The sequence below is a fragment of the Mauremys reevesii genome, linkage group 1 (genome assembly GCF_016161935.1).
Source record: "Mauremys reevesii isolate NIE-2019 linkage group 1, ASM1616193v1, whole genome shotgun sequence".
Lineage (NCBI taxonomy): Eukaryota > Metazoa > Chordata > Testudines > Geoemydidae > Mauremys > Mauremys reevesii.
In genome coordinates, this window is record NC_052623.1 from 256,874,621 (window position 1) to 256,900,158 (window position 25,538).

The 25,538-nt window shown below is 40.3% G+C and overlaps 1 protein-coding gene across 5 annotated transcripts in view; it reads right to left on the bottom strand.

Moving 5' to 3' along the window:
• The window catches only part of DGKI (diacylglycerol kinase iota), a 293,322-nt gene that overhangs the window by 172,237 nt on the left and 95,547 nt on the right, over positions 1–25,538 (bottom strand). For all 5 annotated transcript variants that reach the window (XM_039520216.1, XM_039520215.1, XM_039520214.1 and 2 more), the window contains exons 2-4: positions 18,937–19,045; positions 7,589–7,684; positions 4,197–4,271 (exon numbers count right to left, since the gene is read on the bottom strand). In XM_039520216.1, the coding sequence (XP_039376150.1) occupies positions 4,197–4,271; positions 7,589–7,684; positions 18,937–19,045 (280 nt within the window). The remainder of the gene's footprint in view (positions 1–4,196; positions 4,272–7,588; positions 7,685–18,936; positions 19,046–25,538) is intronic.

Consider the following 25,538-nt stretch of genomic DNA (forward strand, 5'->3'; position numbering starts at 1 on the left):
TGAAATCTGAGGCAAAGTATTCATTTAGTTATTGGGCCATATCTAGATTATCTTTAATCTCCTTCCTATCCCTCTGAATAACACCCCAACCTCATGCTTCCTTACTTTTTACCTATTATTTAATTTTTTTGGCAAGAGCTAAGTCAGCCTAACTTTAAGTAATTCTCACTTTATTCCTACATTTTCTAACCTCTACAATGTAGCTTTCTTTGCTGATCAGCCCCTTTTTCCATTCCATATAGGCTCTCTGCTTATGCCTAACAACCTTTTTGAGGTGGTTATTCATCCAGCTGGGTTTGGAGTCTATCCATACAAGTTTTTTCCCCCCTTTCTCCGGATGCAAATTTCAGATAGTTTTTGTAAAAATTTGAAGAAATTTTAAGCTTCCTGTACATTTAAGTCCTTGAGTTCTTCAGTCCAGTTGACTTATTTAACTAATTCCCTTAAGTTCCCAAAGGCTTCCCTTTTGAAATAAAAAACCACAGTTGACCTGATTTTGATTATCCTTACATTTAATTTAAACTGAATCAACTTGTGATCACTCGATCCAAGGTTATTTCCTATCAGCAACTCTTCTGTGATGTCCTCACTACTTACTAAAATCAAGTCTAAAATTGCATCACCTCTTGTTGGTTCAGTGACAATTTGATGAAGAAAACTGTCATCTATCATAACCAAGAAGAACTGGGCCCTACTGGTATTAGCAGCATTTATTTTCCAATCTATATCTGGGAGGTTAAAGTCTTCTACTATGGCAATTCCCAAAAATATTTCTCTCTCTAATAATATTAGAGAGATCACTATCCATAACGGAGACTGACCCTGGGGATCTATAGCACGCCCCTAAAACCATCCCAAAAGAACCTCCTTTACAATCCTTCCACAAAGTTATTTTGGCCCAAACAGATTCTGTTTGGTCCATACTATCGCTTCATATTTCTTTACATTGTATTGCTTTCATTGATGTACAACACTACCCCACCACCTTTGCCTTTATTCACTTCTCTCCTAACCAGCACATACCCTTCAATACCTGTATTCCTCCAGTAATGAGTGCTATTCCATCTGTAATTACTATAATATCTGGTTTGATCTATTGCACCAGTAGTTCCAGTTCCTCCATTTTATTGCCCAGACTCCTTGCATTTGTGTACAAGCATTTCAGTTTCACTCAGGCCTCACTCAGTTTTCTAGCTTGTAGTGTTCCATTATTCCTATTGTATCTTCATTTAGTTTATTTTCCTTCTGCTGTGTATCGAAGTCAGGCGTGGAGATTTCACGAGTCTCTCCCAATCTTCTCCCCTCATCTCCTAATTTAAAGCTCTTCTTTTATCAGTCATGTCAGCATGGATCCCGGAAGAATAACACTCTTCAAGTGTTCAAGTGGAATCCATCAGTTGAGAAGATTCTTCTTTTTGTGGATGCCTCCCAATGGTCAATCATCCTCCAAACCTTCCTCATAGCACCAATCCTTGAGCCATCTGTTCATCTTCATTACCTTGTCATGCCTTTGCTCTCCTTCCCTAGGGACCTGAAGTATTTCACTGAAAATCACCTGAGCTTCCACTTCTTTAAGCATCTTACCCAATCAAGTGCAGTCATCCTTGATCCATTTCAGTGGGAATCTAGCAGTGTCATTCATCTCAACATGCAGCACAATCAGTGTATTTTTTTCTTGCACCCATCAGGATCTTTGTCAGCCTCACAACCATATCTCATATCTTTGATTCTGGCAGACAGCACACTCTTCTGTTCTCTGGAACTGATCTGGTGAGTACCGAGTCCCCAGTCACATAGACCTGTCTCTTGCTACTGTTAGTATGAATCTGTTTTATGTTCTCTCTAGCAGTCCCTTGTACATCTCCATCATCTCTTCCTCTCTTCTGCAGAGACTGGCTTCCCTTTGTTTCTTTCTCGCACCACATCTTCTGTCTGTTTCTCCTCTTCATTTCCCAGTGCTGCAAACCTATTACTCAACTCAATTTCAGCACCCATAGTTGGTCTTTTCTTCTGCCTTGTCCTCATGATCATATTCTTCCATCACACTCCTCTCCTGGCAGTCCCCCCTCTAGCTCCTTTTGTTCAGGAGGCATCCATAAATCTTGAGTTGTCTGTACCACCTCCTCTCTCCTTTCCTGCATTATTCCTTCAAATACCCATCTGAATTCCATCATCTCCAGCTACATCTCTAATCCTTGAATCTTCGCTGCCATGTGCTCTATCAGGTGACATTTCATGCATAAGTAGCTTCCATCAGATACCCTCTCAAGGATGATGTACATCCCAAAGCTTCTGCATCCAACCATCTTCTTTCTGTCCTCTCCTCCTCTGGTCATTTCTAGTGTGTCTTAATAGCTACCATTGTCTTCTTTTCCAAGACCCTATAACTAGAAAAAAAGAAACTCCCCACACAAACTCCTACAGAAACTCTGCGGTTAGCTGCTGGCTGTTCACTGCTCCAATGTTCACTAATAACTGGCTTTTAAACCTAGCCAAACTAAGTCAATCCCACCTGCACATTAAGGGACATCAGGAAGCTCTGAGTCAAACTGAAGTTATTGAAAATATTTCTTATGTGAAAACAGATTAATCTTGCAATGCTATTAACGCTCTTCCAATGCTGTTCATCTGGAGTCTTGAGTCTTTGTTCCACCATTGAACTTTCACAGGATGGAAAAGGTCACCTAAATTCTAATTATTTTAGTTAAAATTCACCCCAGGACAGAGGAACAAGCACCACTGACATCCCATAAAATGGTATTGAAGAGATGTTCAGATCTTGGGATAGCCTCTGCATTGGGGCAAATTTCATACTCTCTAGACTAGAAGAAACAAACTAACATTCAACTCAATGGCCTTCATCTGAGTGTGCACTTTCTCTTATTACTTGGGACACCATAAACTAGTGGAGATGTAAGAAATTATCATCACTTTTGGTAAAATAAGTCAAGAATAATGGATCAATGTGATTTTGTCTTATTTTACCTTCTGCTGTGTTAACTGGAATGTACTAAAACTCACTGAAAAAACTCACGTATTTAATGACGTTTTGCAAAACTCATCCAAATCAGGGAAAACTAAAAGTCCTTTCTAAAGGGCTGCCACTGAAAATCTTTGACTATTACCCACTTCTGTGCAAGAATCAGTGTCAAACACGAGGTAAAATTCTGACCCCATTCAAGTTAATGGCAAGATTCCCATTGACTTCAGTGGCACCAGGATTTTCCCCCATGAATCCTATTGGGAAAAATTCATCCTGTAACAGTTAATTTATAATCAGGAATATATGTATTACCAGATGAAGGAGCATTGATAGAGAACTGCATTATATGATCAATATATTATGGGATTTTGAAGGTTTGGGGAGTTTTCTTTAGAGGCAATTGTAAGCAGGATAGATATCAAAATAAATTACTTACCAAGGCAAGGAAAGATTTACAAAATGTTTCCAGTTGTAACTCAAAGTGCTAAATTCCTAAAGTTTAGGAGCAGTGAGAATCAAGGGAACACTATTAAAATATTTATGGTGGTTGTTGATCTCGTATTTCTTTTAACAATGGCAATGACCATAAACTGAGTTATGCTGTTGTAGTTGTGGAATTCTGTGACTGGCAAGTATGTATGGGATAGGAAGCAGGGCATTTTCTATCTTTCATTTTTAGACTACGTCATCTTCCCCTATAACTAGAGCAGATTACCAATATGGTTTAAAAAATCAGTTTAAAAAAATCATACTTTCAAAGTTGTTTCTGTTTCACATGGTTCAAAACAGACCTGTTTGTTTTGGAAAATTTTCCAAAATTTTGATTAAAAAATGAATATCAAAAGCATTTTTGAAACATTATTGAAAATTTTCATTTACTATAAGCCAATTTTGATAATTATTTAGGTAACAATTTCAGCTAAAACTGGTAATATTTTAATTAAAACATTGCAAAAAATTTCACGAAAACAAAAATAATCGTAAAAGTCAATAATTTTTTAATTTTGTCTTAAAAATGGCTTTTTTTCCCTATAAAAAAAATTCCATTTGAAAAATTCCAACCAGCTCTATCTATGATATTATGAAAGCATTGTAATGTATTTGACATACAGTACAAGAAATTAAGCTCATGAAATTTTCAAGATAATACTCAGTTATGGATTTAAAAATGTGTACTGTACATTCAGTATTCCAGCAGGTGGTGTCCTCTTACCTTCTCTAACTGTTCCATGCACGCATTGTGGACCACAATCTTGCAGGCAGCACACTTCCGTCGGAGAGCCGATTTCTACAACATTTAAGAACAGTATTGGTGAGGGTGTATGGAATGCAGGCGTGGCTCCAGGCCCCAGCACGTCAAGTGCGTGCTTGGGGCAACAAGCCACGGAGGGTGCTCTGCTGGCACCGCAAGAACGGCAGGCAGGCTGCCTCCGGCGGTTTGCCTGCGGAGGTCCACTGGTCCCGCGGCTTTGGTGAACCTCCTGCAGGCATGCCTGCGGAGGGTCCGCTGGTCCTGCGGGACCAGCGGACCCTCCACAGGCAAACCGCCGGAGGCAGCCTGCCTGCCATGCTTGGGGCGACAAAATCCCTAGAACCGCCCCTGATGGAATGAGGGGAAATCATTTACAGAAGCAATAACATTTTATCAGAAGCCGGACAGCTTCTCTTTCCCTCCTCTTATCCAACAGGTCTTCTGGATTGTCTTCAAAACTTGATTGAGCTATATGTTGAAAAATGGCTTGAAGCTGAATAGTTGAGAATAAAGGCATAAACAGGGTAACAGGGTGGAACATGGGACATATGGCATGGGCATGTGGATGGGAAAAAAGAACTAAAGGCATTTTTAAAATAGTAAATAAAGTTACTGATGACATTTTGAATAAGACTTCCTTATCAGGAACAGTCTGAAATGGAAAAGGACATAGCTAGTGAAGAGACAAGGAAACATACACACTTTAGTGAGAGTTTCAGTAATGACTCAAGCCAAACTGGGGAAAAAGTTCCTCCTCTACTGTTCATATAAAGCACTGAATTTGATGGGGCATCTCTCGGACCAATTCCTGTGTAATTTATTAGAGAATGATAATCGTCCTGCAGAATTTTGTTAACCAACCTATAAAATGCTATAGCAAGAACATAAATTCCCTATTAAATTCTTTAGGGTGGTTTTACAATTCTGTACAAAAGAAATCATGTTCTGTTAATAGGCTTTTACAGCAATTTCCATAGAATCCTACTGGTCAAATTCCTATTAAAGTGAATACAAGGTGTCCATTAAGGACAGAAAGCCTTTACCATAAACTTAATTCTTTCTTGTTCTTGCACATACTTGATCATTCTAATGAGTCTCGCAAAAGGCATTTTTACAGAAACATTTATGGTTGAAAGACAGAAAGATTATCAACACAATAAATTAAGACTGATTATGCTTGAAACTTTGCAGTCATTTTTATCATAGTCATTGAGAGCTTGTAATTAATGTTTTCTTTATAATTTTCAATATGTTATTAGCTAGATTTTGGAAGCAACAGCCCTCTTGTAGCTAACATACCACTAGTAAATTTGTAGTATTGTCAAATCATGATTTTTCTTCATAAGTCTCTCAATTTTTGGTGTTTTTCTTAAAATGCCAGCTGATATAATTATGATATAGCATAAGAATCTCAGCTTTTCATAAAAAGTAAGTTTCTTAGTCCTCATGATTGCAGAGAAAAGCTTGAAAACATGGGACACACGTACCCTAACAGCTTAAAGACCAGAAGGAAAATAAAAAGAACCAAACATCTTTTTTAAAAGCATCATGATTTGTAAACCAATCCCATGATTTGGGGGCATTGGACTCATGATTTTTGAATGTTGGGGCTTGCAGTACTGATTCCAAGCATTAGTAAGGAAAGATTGGTGGATAAATCAGACTTTGAGTCTTTTCCATCTCATGTACTATTTATCATAAAGTGTCAGATCCAAAGGGTTGGAGTTTATATCCTGTTAAGGCTTTATGTTTATTAAAATTTCTATGCATTTTTCCATAAATGCAATTATAGATTAATTATTTCATACCACTTTTCCATTAAAAAAATATCTGATCTAAAAATATTTTATATGTAAAAATCCAAGTAACAGAAAGGCCAGTGCAGCCATAGAAAGATGTAGGATCTCTAAGTATCAGAGGGGTAGCCGTGTTAGTCTGGATCTGTAAAAGCAACAAAGAATCCTGTGGCACCTTATAGACTAACAGACGTTTTGCAGCATGAGCTTTCGTGGGTGAATACCCACTTCTTCTTGCATCCGAAGAAGTGGGTATTCACCCACGAAAGCTCATGCTGCAAAACGTCTGTTAGTCTATAAGGTGCCACAGGATTCTTTGTTGCTTTTAGGATCTCTAAAAAGATTCAAATTGGAAAACCATTAACCATTTAATTGATCAAGATAAGCAAAACATAATTAGAGTTAACTAGATTCTCCCCATCTACAGTTCACATACCCACACCAGAAAGCAACACAAGTGCTACTTTGTGTTACACTACTAGATTCCCCACAACTAACAAAACCTTAAAATGGAAAGGAATTTCAGTCAAGAAAAGGCCAGGCAATTAAAAATTGTCAGTTCTCATATATGACTCCACATCTGTGGGCCTGTTGGCTGGAAAAGTCTTCAATCAACTAAGATTCCCACCAGCCAGAGGTGGACTAGGGTGTGTGTGTGTGGGGGGGGGGCTATGCCAGAGCTAGTGGGGGTCCCTCCCCACCCCTTCCACCTGCAGTTCCCCCTTCTCCCCCCAGTGCTCCTGCCAGGGAGCGGGATCAGGGTACGGGGGCTTGCCCTGCTCCATCCACCCAGCGCTCATGCCAGGGAGCAGGGTCAGGGTAGGGGGGCTTGCCGCACTCCGCCCACATTGCACTCTTGCCGGGGGGAAAAGGGTCGGGGCATGGGGGCTCCCAGCAGGAGCATCGGGCAGAGCGGGACAAACCCCCAGGCTGCGACCCAGCTCCCTGGCAGGAGCACCAGGTGGGTGGGCGGAGCAGGCTGGGGCATGGGGTCACCCATTTTTCCAGAGGCCCCCAATTGGCCAGGGCCCCTGGGCATGGGCCCCATTGGCTAATCTGCCACTGCCACCAGCATTTCCAAAATGGTTCTGATTCACCACGGTTACCGCAGTTTTAGTCCAGGGTTACAGCACTGATTTCAGTGGAGATGGCCCCTCATCAAACTGTAATAACACAGTAGTGAATTAGGCACAGCATACTTTTAAGGGTCTATATTACTTGCTACAGGCAAAATTCTCAGGGGTCTTAAGTTCAGTTCTTATTCAGGCAAAGTTCTACTGACACACTGGGAGCTTGCCCAAATTAGGGCTCAGTAAACACCTCAGATTTCATACTATTAGTAGAAATAGTACAATTTTTAGAGGTTTTTTAAATTTTGTTTAAATAAAAAATTTGACCAATAGTTCTGTTTCTTTCTTTCTATCTATCGGCTATAGCAAGGCACCACCTGTCACACTAGAAAATGCAAGTTCCCAAGCTTCTGAAGTAATCTCTTCAACCAAAACTGGATTCATTGCCCTACAAACAGATAAGAAAGTCTGAAACTGTTATACTCACTGCAAATTTGACTTGGCAACTGTCCTCCCCCAGGTAACACAGGTCCCCAGAGACATTGGTCTCCAGCCACAGGTGCTCTCCATTCACTGCATTCTCCTGAGAAGAGATGATTGTTAAATTGGCTGAGGTGAGTACAGTATGTTAAAGAATTTGAACGCTAGCTTAAATTAAAAACGACAATGATTAACTCATCATCGCTTGTGATCTAAGCCACAAGTTTAGTGGTCTCATCCTAGAACCAGTCAGATACTTTTTCACAACACAAAACCATCACACTGTGTGTCATAATTGGCCATCCCTCTCACAAGAAGTCTGTCGTAGAATGATAGGGGTGCCGTTGGTCAGGACTGATGTTTATTGACAGAGCTGTTTGGAGGAACTTTGCCTAGCAGCTGCCCACACTATGCCTAGGTTAAGCAGTACTATCAGTTCCTCACTTTCATCAGTATGAAATTTACCACTATATTTAAAATAAAAATTAACATAAAAGAAGCAAAAGACAATGTTACTGATTGTATTGATTGCAGACTAGAGAACCAGACCAGGAAGTGGAAACTACCATATCCAATGTAACTGCAGGGGTATTTAGATAGGAGCTCTGAACAAATCATTTCTACCTGAGTACATACCACCACCCTCATGAAAAATGCCATTGGAATGTTAATGGCCAGAAGTAAGGACCTTGGGTTTACATCTGAAGAATGCTACCTCCTGCTGGCTAATGCTCTCAAAATCAAGCTGGTGTATTGGTGATCCAGACGTGATTCAGGGAGTAGTGAATCATAGAGTTGTAGACATGTAGGGCTGGAAGGGACCTTGAGAGGTCATCTAGTCCAGCCCCCTCTGCTGAGGCAGGACCGAATAAGCCTAAAACATCTCTGTTTGTCTAACCTGTTCTTAAAAACTTCCAGTGATGGGGATTCCACAACCTCCTTTGGAAGCCTATTCCAGCATTTAACTATCCTTATAGTTAGCTTTTCCTAATATCTAACCTACATTTCCCTTGCTGCAGATGAAGACCATTATCTACCCTTAGTGGACATTGAGAGCAAGTGATCAACATCCTCTTTATAACAGTCCTGAACATATTTGAAGACTTATCTGGTTCCTCCCCTGTCCCCACCCCCGCCTTAGTTTTCTTTCCTCAAGACCAACATACCCAGTTTTGAGAAAAGAAGACTGATAACAGTCTTCATATCTGTTAAAGGCTGTTATAAAGTGGACTATGATCAATTGTTTTCTGTGAATGAATCACCCAGAACACTTACTGAGCTTTCCTGAGAAGCCCACATCTATTTATCAAGCCCAGCCCTCCTTACTTCATGAAATCGGATAAAATCTCAGCCTGAGGAGATCTGGCTACAGAAAGATTCCAGTTTCCATCCTAGTGTGATACTAGCTTAATAGCAAAAATAAAATGTTGTACATGCAATATTTGAGCAAAGTGAATAAGCAAGAATCTTGCTTTATTAGAATTAAAGTACAATGGAAAATGCGTTGCCAGTCTCTGGCATTTGGTTCCCACACTTCTGAAATCACAAATGATGTTGCTTTCCAACCAGATGGAGTCCAGGATGCGTCCAGCCATTTGGGTCAAAATCCTTTATTTTAAATAGCACTGACAATTTTCAACATGGTGAGACAAAAGTTACTTCTCTCTCACATAAGGATATTTCAGGTAAGGCTTTTTAATAGGGAAATGTAGCAGGCATAGTTTCTTTGAGTTCTGCAATAGAAATTCATTCCCAATAACTAGATCAATATTAACTAGCATTTAAAAATTGCAAGTAGATAACTGGTATCTGTCAGAACCATGGTGACAATTTACAAGAAGTCATCAGGTCACAATCCAGAAAGGACAGTGGGGGAAAGGAAAATAAGGTATTTTTACAGTGACAGATCTACATGTCCATATTTCGCTGTATAAACCAGAAATAAGCAGCCTAAGAGTGACCAAAAAGCTCCTCCAAATTACATCAGACTTGGTATTATCCCTAATAGGGGACTGAATTAGGACTCGGGTTCTATTCTTGACTCTGCTACTGACCTGCTGTTTGACCTTGGGCAAGTCACTTCCCCTCCCTGTGCCTCTGTTTCCCCTCCCACCTTTTGTCTGTCTCATCCATGTAAACTGTAAGCTCTCTGGGGCTTGAATTATATGTTTGTACAGTGCCTAGCACAACAGGGCCCCAACCTTAGTTAAGGCATCTAAGTGCTATAATGCAAATAATAATAATAATAATAATAATAATAATGATGACTTTTCAAGACTTGAGCTCACTTAGGAACAAATCATGCTTTCCTTACTCATATAAGCAATTTTACTGAATCCATCCATTTTTTCTCCAAATTCATCCTCACAGTAAAACTGTAGTCTATAGGGAAAATGGTAGCCAGAACTGTCAAATAGGTTTTTATAGTACATCAGGGGAAAACAGTCATTTGAAAGCCCAGTAATTTCATGCTAGTGAAGATGACTGTACCTCCCCATTACGCAATGCCTGAAATTCTAATTTCCTGCTCAGTTTATGGGGTGCTAAATTGAATAGTGGGACAAAGAAGCAGATGAGTCTTCCACTGTCCTAAGCTGTTTGAGTGGGACACAAGATAGTGTTCAAGTAGGACACCTTCCCTGTTAAAATAACCAGTGGTTAACAACATATAATGGCTCATAATATTAGCTAGTGCTAAATCATGTAGATCATAAAGGAAGTCTGTTTGGAACAATCAGTTTGGGAAGCTAAGCAAGAAAGCACACTGATCCAAAGTTCTGATTTTTAATCAGGAACCAAAATTCCCTAAAAAGAAACTGAATAGATTAAAAGTCCCCCTATTCACCTCATGTTTCTCCAGGACTTTCCATTCAAGGTTTCTAAAGATAAAGTGGCCTATTTTCATAACCCAGTTTAGACCAAATTAGATTTTGTTCGCTGTTGTTCCTGAATGGGTTATACATTCATAGGACCTGGTTTTCTATCAGAAGTTTGAATAAAACAAATCTGTACTCTTCTACACTTTCTGGCCTGTATTACACAGGTCAAACTAGATGATCACTGTGACACCTTCTGGCCTTAATATCTATGGGCCAGATTCTCTGTGACCCTGAGCCTAGTCATTTACACCAATACAAAAAATGGGCATAACATTTTACCATTCCCATCTGGTGGCATTTACACCCATTTTGCACTCACTTTTCTCTGGTGTAAATGACTCCAGGATAGAGCTGGTCAAAACTTGGAATTTCCATTCTGAGGAAAATTCTGACATTTGAATATTTCCTTCAGGCACAAATCAAAATGAAAAAAAAAACATCATGGTGGAAATATTGTATCAATTTATCAAAAGGCTTTGGCCCAAAAATGTTGAAGCACTTTGACTTCATAGTTTCTACTTTTATATTTTACTACAATTTATGATGGAGACCATTATACATTAGCATTAAAATGTTCCATCAGAAAATATTCAGCCAGTCTTACTCCACAAGGTGCGGGACAACAGAAAAATCAGACCCAAAGATTTTAAGACCAGATGGTGCCACTAACATTATCTAATCTGACATGCTGCATAACATGGGACATAAAGGGTGGCAGAGTCCAAATTATTGTATTTATATTTCTGATGCATAGATTGTTTTCTGCTGGACACTGAGTTGGGTGGACTATTAATTAATACTTTGCCTGGTTATGTTGTTTTGCACTTGCTGGTGGAATTGTTCATGTGCAGAGATTTACTTCGTATCAGGAAAATAATGGAATAAGGCAAGTACAAATCCCACCTATAATTTGGGAAAAGCCAGAAATGCCTCCTGTTCAATATTTTGAAGTATGAGAGAAAACAAAAATACAAAAAAAGTTAGGAGACAGTCTTTTTAGCACTATCATGAATGTAACTTGTAGCTGCTATGATTCCACTTGTAAATTGAGACAGATCTCCTCCCTGAAGCAGAAGCAGCTGCCATTATGTGTTCAGATCCAGGCTGCTATAGAGGTGACACAAACACTGTGCTCTCTCAGATGGAGACTTTCCATTTGTTTGTTCTTGTTTTGTTACTGACTTAATATAAAATAAAGTTCTTTTTGGTATACGATTGCTCTTTGGGTATGGAAAAACAAAACACACACTGCCCCAATTTGAGGAGAAATTAATATCCCCAGAATGGAATTTAGGGGCAATTGTAATTACTTGTGTTTCACCACAACTAGCTGTGCATATTTCTCAGCCTGTTAAGTTTGGTTTCTCCTTTAAGAAGTGCCCCAGCCTAGTTCAACGCCAACCAGATTTAGTGAAGCCCTTTGGCCCCCTCATATGTGTCAGCTCTGCAAGCTGCAGTCAGAGTAGTTTGAAACACAATGCAAACTAACCTGGATAATTTAATTTAGAGTGGCAAGCAGCCATGGATATTCAGCCAATCAGATCACCCAGTTGGCTGAACATTCCAATTTAAAATGTAGCATGACTTGTAGCAGAAAGAAAGGATCTTTCCATAATTCCTGTCATGGAGAGAGCTTTTCAAAATTATATATGAAAGGATTTTGAAATAAACCATTTAAAGGAGGAAAAACTTTCAAACATGTCAGGCTAAGAATTTCAGTTTAATGCCATTTATTTGGGAATGTCCTTGTTTGTTTGTTTTTAATATTTAAAAATACATGAATACTAAACAAGAAGCCCATAGAGACGTAACCATGTGATATTTCTAATAATTTGAAGATATGCAGTGTCAACTTTATACCAGTCTCTCTTTTAAATTTTAACTCTTAGAGTCAGATTCACCGGTAGGCTGCTTCACCCCACTCTGGAACAAAGCTCCCACTGCATACTGGCCAATTTCCCCCTCTTTTCTGTCTCCCACATCTGTCTGCATGCACACCAGTGCCCCTCTACCCCTCCTTTCCAATCCCCCGTACACATACATGTCAGTTTACCTTCCTACTCCCCCAGCTGAGTATATCTAGTGCAATGGGTAGTTCTTTAAATACATATTCAAAATAGCCAATTTTGCCATTATTCTTAATAACAACGTTTATGCTGGCAGAAGCTTCATAATCACATTTTTCTAAAGAAAGGAATGAGCCCAAGCTGCCCTCAACTAAGCTGGTGATTCCCTGTGCTGTCAGAGGCCATTATGTTAGCTGAGGGCACCTTGGCTTCATTCCTGTTGTGAGCAATGGAAGGCAATAGCCATTTTGAAAGGGAGCACTTTTGTTAAGGGCAGCTGTAGTCGGAGTGCCCCTGAAGACAATGGAAGGTAGAACCCATTTTGAAAAAGTGTCCAGTCCTTCATGGAATTCTCTGGGAAGAACATTACGTGTCACAGAATCATAGACATGCAAAGCTGGAAGGGACCTCATCAAATCCAGTGCCCTCATGCTGAGGCAGGACCCAGTAAACCTTGACCATCGCTGACAGGTATTTCTCCAACCTGTTCTTCAATCCTCCAATAATGGAGATTCCACAACCTCCCTTGGAAACCTATTCCAGAACTTAAATACCCTTATACTTAGAAAGCTTTTCCTAATATCTAACCTACATCTCCCTTGTTGCAGATTAAGCCAATTACTTCTTGCCCTTCCTTCAGAGGAAATGGAGAACAATTGATCACTGTGCTCTGTGTAACAGTGTTTACCATATTTGAAGACTCTTATCATGCTCCCCCCTCAGTCTTCTTTTCTCAAGATTAAACACGCCTCATTTTTTCAACCTTTCCACATAGGTCAAGTTTTCTAAATCTTTTATCATTTTTGTTGTTCTTCTCCGGACTCTCATTGATTTATTCACATCTTTCCTAAAGTGTGGCGCCCAGAATTGGACACAGTACTCTAGCTGAGGCCTCACCAGTGCCAAGTACAGCAGGACAATAACCTCCTATGTGTTACATGTGACACTCCTGTTAATACATCCCAGAATGATATTAGCCTTTTTCACAACTGTATCATATTGTTGACTTATACTCAGTTTGTTATCCACTATAACCAGGGATCCCTTTCAGCAGTACTCCCATCTAGCCAGTTATTCCCTATTTTGTATTTGATTTTTCCTTTCTAATTGTAGTATTTTACACTTGTCTTGACTGAATTTCATCTTGTTGATTTCGACCAATTGTCCAATTTGTCAAGGTCATTTTGAATTCTAACCCTGTCCTCCAAAGTCCTTGCAGCCACTCCCAATTTGGTGTCATCCGCAAATGTTATAAGCCCACTCTCCACTCTATTATCCCAATCTTTAATGAAAATATTGACTAGTACTGGACCCAGAACTGACCCCTGGCGGATCCCACTAGACACACTCTCCCAGTTTGACAGCAAACCATTGATAACTATGAGTATGGTCTTTCAACCAGTTATGCACCCACCTTATAGTAATTTCATCTAGACCACATTTTGCTAGTTTGCTTATGAGAATGTAATGTGGGATGGTGTCAAAAGCCTTACTACAATCAAGGTACAACACATCAACTGCTTTCCCCCACCCCCAGCCACTAGGCCAGTAACACTGTCCAAGAAGGAAATTAGGTTGGTTTGGCATGATTTGTTCTTGACAACTCCATGCCGGCTATTCCTGATAACTATATTATCTTCTTTGTGCTTACAAATTGATTATTTAATAATTTATTCCAATATCTTTCCAGGTATCAAAGTTAGTCTAACTGGTATATAATTCCCTGGGTCCTCTTTGTTCCCCTTTTTAAAAATAGGTACTATTTTTACCCTTCTCTGGTGTTCTGGGACCTCACCCATCCTTCATGAATTCTTGAAGATAATTGCTAATGGTTCCAAGATTGCTTCAGCTAGTTCCCTAAGTACCCTAGGATGAATTTCACCAGGCCCTGCTGACTTGAATACCTCTAACTCATCTAAATATTTTTAACCTGTACTTTCCCTATTTTGACTGAAGCAAAATAGGCATCAAACACTGTCATCAGTCATTGGCTCTCCTTCCCTGCTAAGTAGAGGACCTTCACTTTCCTTTGTCTTTCTCTTGCTCCTAAAGTATTTACATAACCTCCTCTTACTGCCTTTTATGTCCCTTGCTAGATTTGACTCATTTTGTGCCTTAGCCTTTCTGGTTTTGTCCCTTCATGCTTTTGTTATTCTTTAGTTCTCCTTCTTAGCAATTCATCTACGTGTCCGTTTTTTGTAGGATACCTTTTTGATTTTCAGGTCATTAAACAGCTCCTAATGGAGCCACATTGGCCTCTTACTATTCTTCCTATTGGGAAGAGTAGCCTCCTCAGTTGAGGCTTTTATATTGTCTGCTTGAGAAATGCTAGCTCTCCAGAACTCCTTTATCCCATAGATTTTCTTCCCATAGGACCCTACCTACCGGATCTCTGGAGTTTAACAACATCTGCTTTTTTTTTTTTTTTTAAGTCCTTGATCCTTATTCTGCAGCTCTCACTCCTTTTCCTTAGAATTATCAGATCTATCATTTCATGATCACTTTCACCCAAATAGTGACCCCCTTCTGATTTGCAACCAATTCTGCCTTGTTGATGAGAATCAAGTCTAAAATGCTGAAAAAGAAACAGCAAAAAATAATTGCTCATCCTAAAAAATGTCTTCAAATACAGGCTATACACAATTTCAGTGATTTTTAACTATATGGGAAGACTGGATTCACTACTATTTCCTGATGTGAGAGCTAAAGAAGTGGCTAGCTAAACCACGCTCCACTTTTTAAAAGGAGTAGTGGGCATAGCCACTTGCAAGGATTCCCCTTATTCATGAGCCTCTGATGATGTATGTCTCTTTCCATCTGCATACTCAGCTCCCAACTACAAGACTTAGTTTTGCAGAAATGTTAATAGGAAGAGACATCATTCAGTGTACAAATTAACGGAGTATATGAAATGATGATTTACAAGGGAGACCATAGACATGGAAAAGAAAAGCATTCATCTGGATTAATGTTGTTGTGACAAGTCAATACCAGTGGGATTAGAGTTGATACACTACATTTTATGTATATATAAATGTATAATATCAATATATACATATACAAATACACACACATACTTCAATCCATTGTTCTTTAAGGTAAGGGGCCAATAGCTCTGGCTAGAACCACATACCAAAAAGAGGCAGAGTATGATGAAAGCATACAGATTCACAAGTATGGGTGTAAATACATCCAATGGGCACTATGGACACCCTTATGAAAAAGTCCTATATAACTGAATAGGAAAAATAACCTTTCCATACTTTCTTAAACATCTAAAACTCTCACTGAAATTTTATAGTCTTATCAAACAATCCCGTATAGGCAGTTAAAAACAGAAGCCTATGAAATGATACCATCCTCTATTATATTACATTGGTTTTTAGAATAATTTCAATAGAAATCTATTTATACAGAATCCTACATGTTTCACTCCTATTAACTTCTACAGGACCTTTCCACAAGACTATACCATGGCTATAGGGTTCTAATAGTTTCCCTCTAAAGAACACTCAACATACTCCATAGGTCTATATAAATTGTCCATTCACATAATGTACACCAGGGTCCAATCCTGAATTTTGCTACTTCAGAGGATACAAAAGTGGGCCCTATATATCCATAAGTCCTTCCAACTGCCCCTTTAAAGGACATGTATCATACAATCAAAGGCCAAACGAGTGTTCCTTCAAAGAACATATATCATAGATCCATACACTGAATATTATCATTATTTACTGTATTACCACAGTGCCTAGCAGCCCCAGTCATGGAGTATGACCCAAAATAGAACAAAAATACAGTCACTGCCCCCAAAGAACTTATAATCTAAGTATAGACAAGAGACAACAGATGGATAAACAGACAGACAGGGGAGTACAAAGAAACAATGTTAGCCAACATGATAGCCAGTCATATCAGCACATCAGCAGCCTAACTGTTGTCAATTTTTTTGCAGGCATCATAGAAAAGGGAAGCTTTAAGGAAGGTGTTGAAGCAGCATACTGAATTCATTTTATGGATGTTTACAGAGAACTTCTCCCAAGCGTGTGGGGCAGCATGGGAGAATGCACAGAGGTGCTCATTTGAAAATCTAATAAGTGGACAATGGAGGCTGATATCATGGGCTGATCGGAAGCAGGGGTCACATACAACCTAGAGCAGTGGTTCTCAAACTTTAGTAACCCAAGGACCCCCACTTTGATTTCAATTTTTTGCAGACCCTCAAGCCCACGCTCAGCCCCATGCCCTGCCCCCATCTACCCCGTCACCCAAGGCCCCACCACACCCCACCTCTTCCTGCCCCCACTCCACCCCTGCCCCTCCTCTTCCCAAACTCTTTCCGCCTCCTCCTATGAACATGCCCCGTTCCTGCTCCTCCTCCTCCCTCCCAGCACCTTCTGCATGCTGGGAAACAGCTGTCCCATGGTGTGCAGGAGGCACTGGGAGAGAGGATGAGGAGTTGATCAGTGGGACCAGTGGCCCCGACATGATTCCACTCCTTCCCCTGAGTGCGCCCCATCCCCGCTCCTCCCCCTCCCTCCCAACATCTTCTGCATGCTGCGGAACAGCTGTTCCCCAGCATGCAGGAGGCACTGGGAGGGAGGGGGAGGAATTGATACATGGGGCCCTCAGACCCCCTCGAGTACCCCCAAGGGGCCACGGACCCCCCGTTTGAGAAACGCTGCCCTACTGGAAGAATACGCACCACACATCTTTAGGGAAGGGCTTACTCCACATTGCCCTATGGCTATAAAAGCAACTCCTCAGGGAGTATACAGGTTACAGCAGTGCTGCAAAAATACATCACTAAGTTAGAGAGAAGCCAAAGGGTAGCAAGTTATTAAAAGTTTAGAAAATGTGACTAACGAAAGTGATATTCAGCTATGAATTTATACGTCCGTGGGGAAGAAAAGAAAATCTCAGGAGCAATACCTCGCTCTTATATAGCGCTGGTCATCGGCAGATCTCAAAGGTCAGCATTATTATGTATGAATGGGGAAATTGAGGCACACTGAAGCAAATTGCCTAAAGTCACCCAATAGGCCACTGGCAAAGCTAAGAATAGAACTTGAGTTTCTTGAGACCCAGTCAAGTGCTCTATCCACCAGGCCACCCTGCCTTCCATATATGAAACTGACAAATAACTAGCAAGGAGATAACAAAAAATGAAGGGTGTGAGCAGGGAATTATTTTCAGCCATCATTGTGGAGACATTAAGGAAGGAAACGTTTATGCTACAAATTTAGGCTTCACTTTTTGGGCATGATGTCAGTCAGACACTGGAATAACCTGCCACAGGAGGTTAATGAATCACCTACACTAGAAGTTCTAAAGGAAAATCAAGAGAGAACCAACAGGAATGCTGTAGGAATCTATTAATATTATCTTGCAGTGTTATAGAAAACTAGATTAAATATCAACATGTCCTTTCCAACCCTAATACAAATTAATCCAAATACTCTGTCAAAGAATTTACTGTACAGATCATATTCCTTGGGCTGTATGAGTTCCCCATGACAGATGGCCAGTGCACTTCTATATAGGTTATATAAGAAACCACTTGGGAGGATATACATTGTCGAGTGCCATTTTTTAAAAGTGCAAGTAGTTGTATTAGGCTATGATTTAGCAAGGTACTTAACTGAGTTTTTGCCTAACTTGAAGCACATGAGCAGTGCCACTGACTTCAATGGGAAACTCTCATGTTTAAAGACAGACGTGTTTAAATATCTTGCTAAATCAGGGACCGAGTTTCCTCTGGAGCAGGATTTAGGTTTTGTAAGGCCAATCCCTTTGGGATCCACACAGGATCTCTGAAACTGAGAAGATTGAACTTGTTTAACACTCTTCTCTGCACTCTGTTATACATTCATAGACTTTAAGGTTAGATGGGACCATTGCAATCATCTAGTCTGACCTCCCATATTACACAGGCTATAAAAAAAAATTCAGCTAGTGATTCCTGCTTCGAGCCAAACAACAGTAGCTGAAGCAGAGCATATCACTTAGAAAGACATCCAGTCTTTATTTAAAGATTGTCTTGACCTAAATCACAAAACAACTCCAAAAGGAAATAAAATCTCTCTAATACACCTACAGTTGTCATTTTAGGGCTTGATCCTGCAAGATGTTGAGCATTCAAGCATGTAATTTTGCTGTACTGGTGCTAAACTTTAAACATATCCAGTCCCACTGACTCTGCTGGGACTTTTCATGTGCTTAAGTGCTTTGCTGGATAGATGCCGAAGTTCTCTGCACCTTACAGGATCAAGCTCATAGTGATCAGAGCTAACATCCAACCCTGTTACATGCACCTTTACCTATCCATGTAAAAAATGAAGGTTACAGGGAACATGGGCAGGAGATGTTATTTAGATAAATTGCCATGATTAAAAATAAACACCTACACTCCATTCTAGTGTTGTTCTTGGCTCCTTCCCTGGCCCATTGGAGATTGCGATGTTGAGGGAGTGCACAGGAGCCAGATGCTGGAGGCCTGACCTGGAGATTGCTTTCCTGCAAGATGAGAAGAAAAAACAAAAACAAAACAGCACTCTTTTTTTGGTCTAGAAAATCAGCAGAGGCAGCACAGCTGTAAATTTCAGTTCGGTGGAAACAGTGCTAGTAGGTTATATTATGCTGTAATGAGCCGGGGAGCAGGTAAGAGGGTGAAGGAAAGTCAGAAAGGGAGTGAGAAAAATGCAAAAGCAGCTTAGTAGAAAAATAAAGCAAGTTTGATAACTGAGAAGTACTGTTTAATACAGATCAGTTACCCTTCTATACCCAAGCATAAAGGGCAAAATCCATTGGGCCAAATTTAGCCCTGCACTCATTGAAATGGAGTTCCTATTCTTTACATCAGGGCTGTTGGGCTCATTGTAGATGCAGCTCAAATGAAGATTTGAGTTGCTTTTATTGAAAGTGGGGAGGAAGGTCTTCAAAAAGGAAGAAAACACCCTGTTTGCTTTACTCGGATAGCTTGCCATCTGAAAAAGAAACTCCCACATAAACAACAGAAAACCTAACGCAGAAAACTGAGGTAACCCTTGGGAGCAGGAAAGGTTCACATGTTGTCCCTCTTTTGGTGAGCTCTGCCAGGGATATACTCCAGTTTCTTTCCCCGTTCACTTCATTCCCATCTCTTTGGGGTCCATGTGACCGAAATTCTCTTAGGAGAGATAGCATTCCTTGCAAAGGCCACAAATGTTATTCAAAGCATCAGCCAAAGGCACTCCCAGATCCCCAGGGCTGAGTGCTCTTCCGCCATACACTCCCCAGCCCCTGACAGTGCAGCAAGGTCAGCCCTTAACTTTGATCCCTCAAGTGGAAGCACATGCTCTCATAATACCAGGCTGCTCCAGGACTTAGGCTTCTTAAAGTTATAGGGCTGCAAACATCAAGACAGCATGGCCCGATTGGTGACAACCGAAAAAATCTTACAAGTTCTTTCTTCAGCGGTCAGTGCTGTGGGGGTGGGAGTGTGTTGAGGGGAATTCCTTTCTTTTCGCAAGCCTAACACATACCTTTCTCCCTCCCTGCCTGGAAATGAAATGACAATCTGTTTTTGCAAAGCGCTTTTCTGCAATAACACTCCCATCATACTATAGCTATTTATAGGCTGGCCTAAGCATACAAATATCCCAAGGCAACTTACAATAAAGGTCAACAGAGCCAACAATGACAATCCAGCTCAGCCATACGCTAAATGAATCTCTTTACTGCCCTGTAAACATAGAGTGCACTGTATGTCGATAGAAGAGGAGCTCAGAGCCCACAATGCTTTCAATGCATGTCCTGGAAATCAGGTAGGGTGAGAGGAAAATTATAAATCTTCCCCTCCTCCCACATCCTCTGACTGGTACTCTATTCAGTTGGTACTCTCTCATTTAATGAGCACACAGTACATTTATAGCTTCCAGTCCCCATCCCTCATGCCACTGAATGTCACCAATATGTTGGCATAAAAGGAAATTTTTGAAATGTTTTACCTAGACTAAATCCCCTTTAAATATGGGTGGGCTCCTGAGGGAAGAAGCTTTCAACAACTGGCAAAAGCATTGTGAGAGAATGATTTAGTAGCTAGCTAGGCACCTGTGCAGTGCACATTACCATGGTGTGGTCAATAGACCATAATCTGGTCTTTATGAGGACCAAAGGAAGTCTGGAGACTGAGGACCTTTAAAGAGGTAATTTCACACTACAGCAAACTTTACAATGTAAAATACAATATATAAATATTTATACATAAAGTAGTTTCCAGTATGTGGCCAGTCTCTCTCGACAGTCCTTTTGGTACCATTTTGGTTATTGGTGCTTGGCAGAGAACCATTGCCCAATATCTTCTGCTTGATCTTGCCACAAACCCAGTCTTGTATTTATGGCATCACAATCTCTTGGTAGAAATGAGTGAGGTATTACAATTTCTGCATTGTATCAATAAGGGCAATAACAATCCCAATTTAGTGGCTGCTTGAACTTGAAGTCACAATGATTGGAGTAAGTTTCTACATTATACAAAAAAGGTGTGGAGAGGAGGATCTGAATCACAAGTAAAAGTACTTACAATTAATTAGTTCGTGAAAATGGCAAACTTTGCAAGCAATATTATTCACAGAATATTATTTGCTGAACTATAGAGTTATTGAATAATAAATGCAAATTATTTGCATCTGCTGAATTTAAACATGTCTAAATTTGCAACGTATATTACTGGTCAAATTAGACATAAGGCCTCCAGTGGGAACATGAATTCAACAGAGACATAAAAAGTAAATATGCCTAATTAATGGCTACAGACTTCCTAATGTCAGGCTTTGGATACAATTTAAAGCCAGGATTACATTTGCGCAAACCTTTTGTATCGGAACCTGAGGTTCGGCCCATGCTCCCTGAAAGGTTAGCTGAGATTGGTGAGACTTTTGGGGGAAACTTGGCTGAGTTTATGCCTCCCTCCCCACGCCTACCAATGATGGATTTCTGAGTTTGTCTGGAAAACATACAAAACACAGTCACTATGATGATGTTTTTCATCTTTGTTGGAACACAAAACCTTAAAATAATCCCATGTGTTGCAAACCCATATAAACCATAACAGCCCATCAATCCCAATGCCAGCTAAAAATACTACGTGTAGTACAAACTCTTGTCAGAACACTGCTTTGGGAGGTAAGAGATATGGAGTGCCAGAACACACTGAGCTGAGTTGGAGAAGGTCTATATTGCAAAGACACATACCAAAGAGAGAAAAACAAAGGCCACATAAGAGAGAAAATAATTTCATGTTCTGATTTAAATGAAAAAGAGGTTACATGGCAGCCATCCTGGAAAGAAAGAATCTTGAAAAAAATGCAAAGTGGATAAAGTAATGGATTCTATAACCAGGTGAATGGACTCAGATTGTTCTATGTAGTTCATTAGAGCAACTATGACTTTTCAGACAAAAAGGTAACATGAATTACTTTCTGTTACTTTTTCCAGTTAAGAGTCCTAAGCATGCGTGGCAGCAAAAGGCTCACCATGCAGCCTTCACCCACGAAGCAAAAGTAATCACATTATGAGAAAGTAATAGGAAAATGTATCTGTGTTTAGCTATAAATTTCCTTTCTTCAAAATAATAAGGTCCATAGATCCATACAATGGGTATGTCAGCCGGCTTACAGCTTGATGGCAGAACCAGACCAGCCAGTCACTGGCAGCAGGGGCATGCTCCACCTCCATAAAGTTCTGATCGGTGGACCTTAACTCAATGAAAAATGAGCAATATTTTGCTGATTACAAATTACTAGATCTAAAAAGTACTAGAGTGCATCAATGCACTTATAACAAAACCTATGGCATCAGGGCTGGTGTAACCACCAGGCGAACTAGGCAGCCTCCTAGGGCACCAAGATTTGGGGGCACCAAAAAGCAGTGCCCCAAATTTTTTTTTACACTACAGTGGAGTCATATCTTACATTGGGGTTAGGTTCTAAGGTCAGCACGTAAGAGGAAAATCGCGTATAGTGAAAATTACCATAAAGTACAGTATACACAGTATACACTAGAACAGGGATCCTCAACCTATGGCACGTGTGCAAGCTGATTTTTTTTTTTTTTAATGGCAGGCTGCGGGTCCCGGCCACCGCTGAGCCGGCTGCCGGTCTGGGGTTCCATCCTCTGGCCCCTGCCAGCCAGGGTCCTGGCCGCTGGCCCACTCAGCCCACTGCTGGCACCACTCAGCCCACTGCCAACAGAGTGAATGGAACCCCAGGCCGACAGCAGGCTCAGCGGCAGCCGGGACCTGCAGCCTGCCATTAAAAAAAATTGGCTCGCGTGCCATATTTGGCACAGGTGCCGTAGATTGAGGCCCCCTGGTTCTAGTGTATACAGTGTATACTATGTATACTGTACTTTATGGCAATTTTCACTATATGCGATTTTCCTCTTACACGCTGACCTTAGAACCTAACCCCTGCCTAAGATGTGACTCCACTGTATTCATTTTTGAAAGTTTATAATAAGCGATGCTCTGGGAGGAGGGGAAGTTTTTATTACAGGTAAAATATATCATTTTGGAAGTAGGGGCCTTCTGAGTTGAATGCTCAGAAACTGGAAAAAAAATGCAGAGCTAACACAATAATCCTCAAAACACAAGGCCACACATTGTCATCACCACTCTGCAAGTCCAGGCTGGATCCTGTTTCTGTGGATGTGTATGGTGTATACCCACACAAGTTGGTGCTCATGAAAATCATGGACAATTAGCTCTGGCTAATCTCTAGCATGGTATAAGCTTTCAGCACTCAGCTCTCCCAACATGATGTGCAGCACCCCCACTCTCTTCTGATCTAACCTTGGACTCCCCACATGTATTTATCTCATTCTCAGTATCCCTATTACAACCCTGTCTCTCTTCTAAGTGTCTGAGGAGACACTGCTAATCCAGCTGTTCATGTCCACTAAAGATTAACCAGGAGACAGACAAATTTCCACTTATCTAATTTAGGATTTGAAGTAGGAAATCCAAAGGGAAAAGGTTACTACAGTACTTGAGTTTTGTGTCCTGTGTGGCACCTTATAGGCTAACAGAAGTATTGCTTTTTACAGATCCAGACTAACACGGCTACCCTCTGATACTCTACAGTACTTGAGTAACAGCATTCTACAAACAGCCCCCTTCTATTGTTTGGCAGTTACTAATCCTATGAAAAACCAGATACCACTATCTCTGTGAATGAATTAATTTTGTAAAAGCAATACCCAGGGATACCTTGACTGGAAATGTGAGGCAATGTGATAGGAATGCTAAAGACATATGCACAGTTTGACCAAACATTGAGTTTCCACAGCCCTTATCACAAAATATTCAATATTGCACTCATGGACTGGGAAGGATAGAAAATGCAAAGCTTCTAACACACTATGTTTTGTTACAACATGCAACAACTCTCTGTATAAAATGCAGAAGCCACTTTCCTTCTTGCTGCACATGAATTGATGCCTTTGAAAGGATCTGTGACTATCTCAAGGAAGGGTTTTTGGACTCATTGCTCTCCAGGATCAAGAAAATAAGCTTCAGAACACTTTTACCAGCACTTATCCTGGTATGTAAGTGTTTTAGAAAGAACAAACAAATTGTTGCCTGTTGCTGGGTTGTCAGCAGGATGCCTGTTTCCTCCTCCTCATTGGATTATGAACATGCTTGACATCTGATTCTGGTTGGACAATGAAAGGGTCAGACAAGTCCTTTGCTGATGATGTCCTCACAGCCCTACAATAATACTCAGAGCTTCAGCTGGCTCCATAACAGCATGGATCAATTCTACAGTTTCAGATCTAGTCACAGATATCTCAAGCATGTTCTTGACTTCATCTTCATGTTGTTTTGTATTCAAGAGATCCAGGAGTCTGGGTCTCTTCCAGTCATTCTGAAGCAGTTGATTAAAATCCCAGAACAGGCATTTCTAAAGTTTCACATTTTCTAGTCTTTACCCCTTAGAGAGTGAATTATGGATCAAACCCTGCAAATCTGCTGATATCCGCTTTATATCTGCAAACGCAGATATCCGCAAACATGGTCTGCAGATCACGAATCGGATGAGGATACAATTTTGTATCTGCACAGGGTGCTAATTATGGATTCAACTGGATCCAGAACTGTGCTGAACTTCTTGGTCCCTGAGGCTCTCTCATTTATCAAGAGATCATCTTCCTAGATAGTGAAGGTGCCTGCTTTCTTTTATCTAACAGCCCTGGTGCTGGAGCACTGAAACTGGTTTTCCAGAAAACTCCTCTTGGCACCTCCATCATGCTTCTCAGTCTGGAAACTGAAAACAGTTACTGTTGGGAGGGAGAATTTCCTGAAAAGCCATTTTTAAAAAAGCCCATGTTGGCAAGAGAATATCTAAGAGGCAGACATTTAATCAAAAACTTAAACCATAAGGAATGGTTGAGAGAAGCCAAATCTCAGGAATTCAGAATCTCACTAGAATTCTGATCTCTGTTGGCTAGAAAGGAGAATTGTAAGTATCACTGAATAGTATTTCACCAAAACCACCCCCCCTTCCCCCCCTCCCGTTTTTTGTTTCATTTTGTTACATTTTGGGGGTATTTTTACCTTTAATTTTTTTTAAGCAAATCTACCTAATTTCAAAACAAAATGTCATTTTGAAATAGAAAGTCAAAACATTTCATTTACAAAATGTCAAAATGAACCACTTAGACTTTTTCAATTTGGACATAACTATTAGCCAAATTCAACACGGATTTGCGAAAAATTTAATTAAACCAAAAATACATTTTTCAGCAAACTATTTGAAAAAAAAATTACCCAGCTCTATGTCTGGAACTCATCCCACATCAGGTGCAGATGGAAAATAGATTGAAGCAAATTGTGGATGAAGATGAGTGTCATATAATTACACTATTTATTTTTTCTCTCATATGCTGAACAGCAGATATTTATTAAAATCTGGCAGGGAAAATGGTTTTCTTTTCTTGCAGAAGAGATTCATGTTCTCCTGATGTTGCT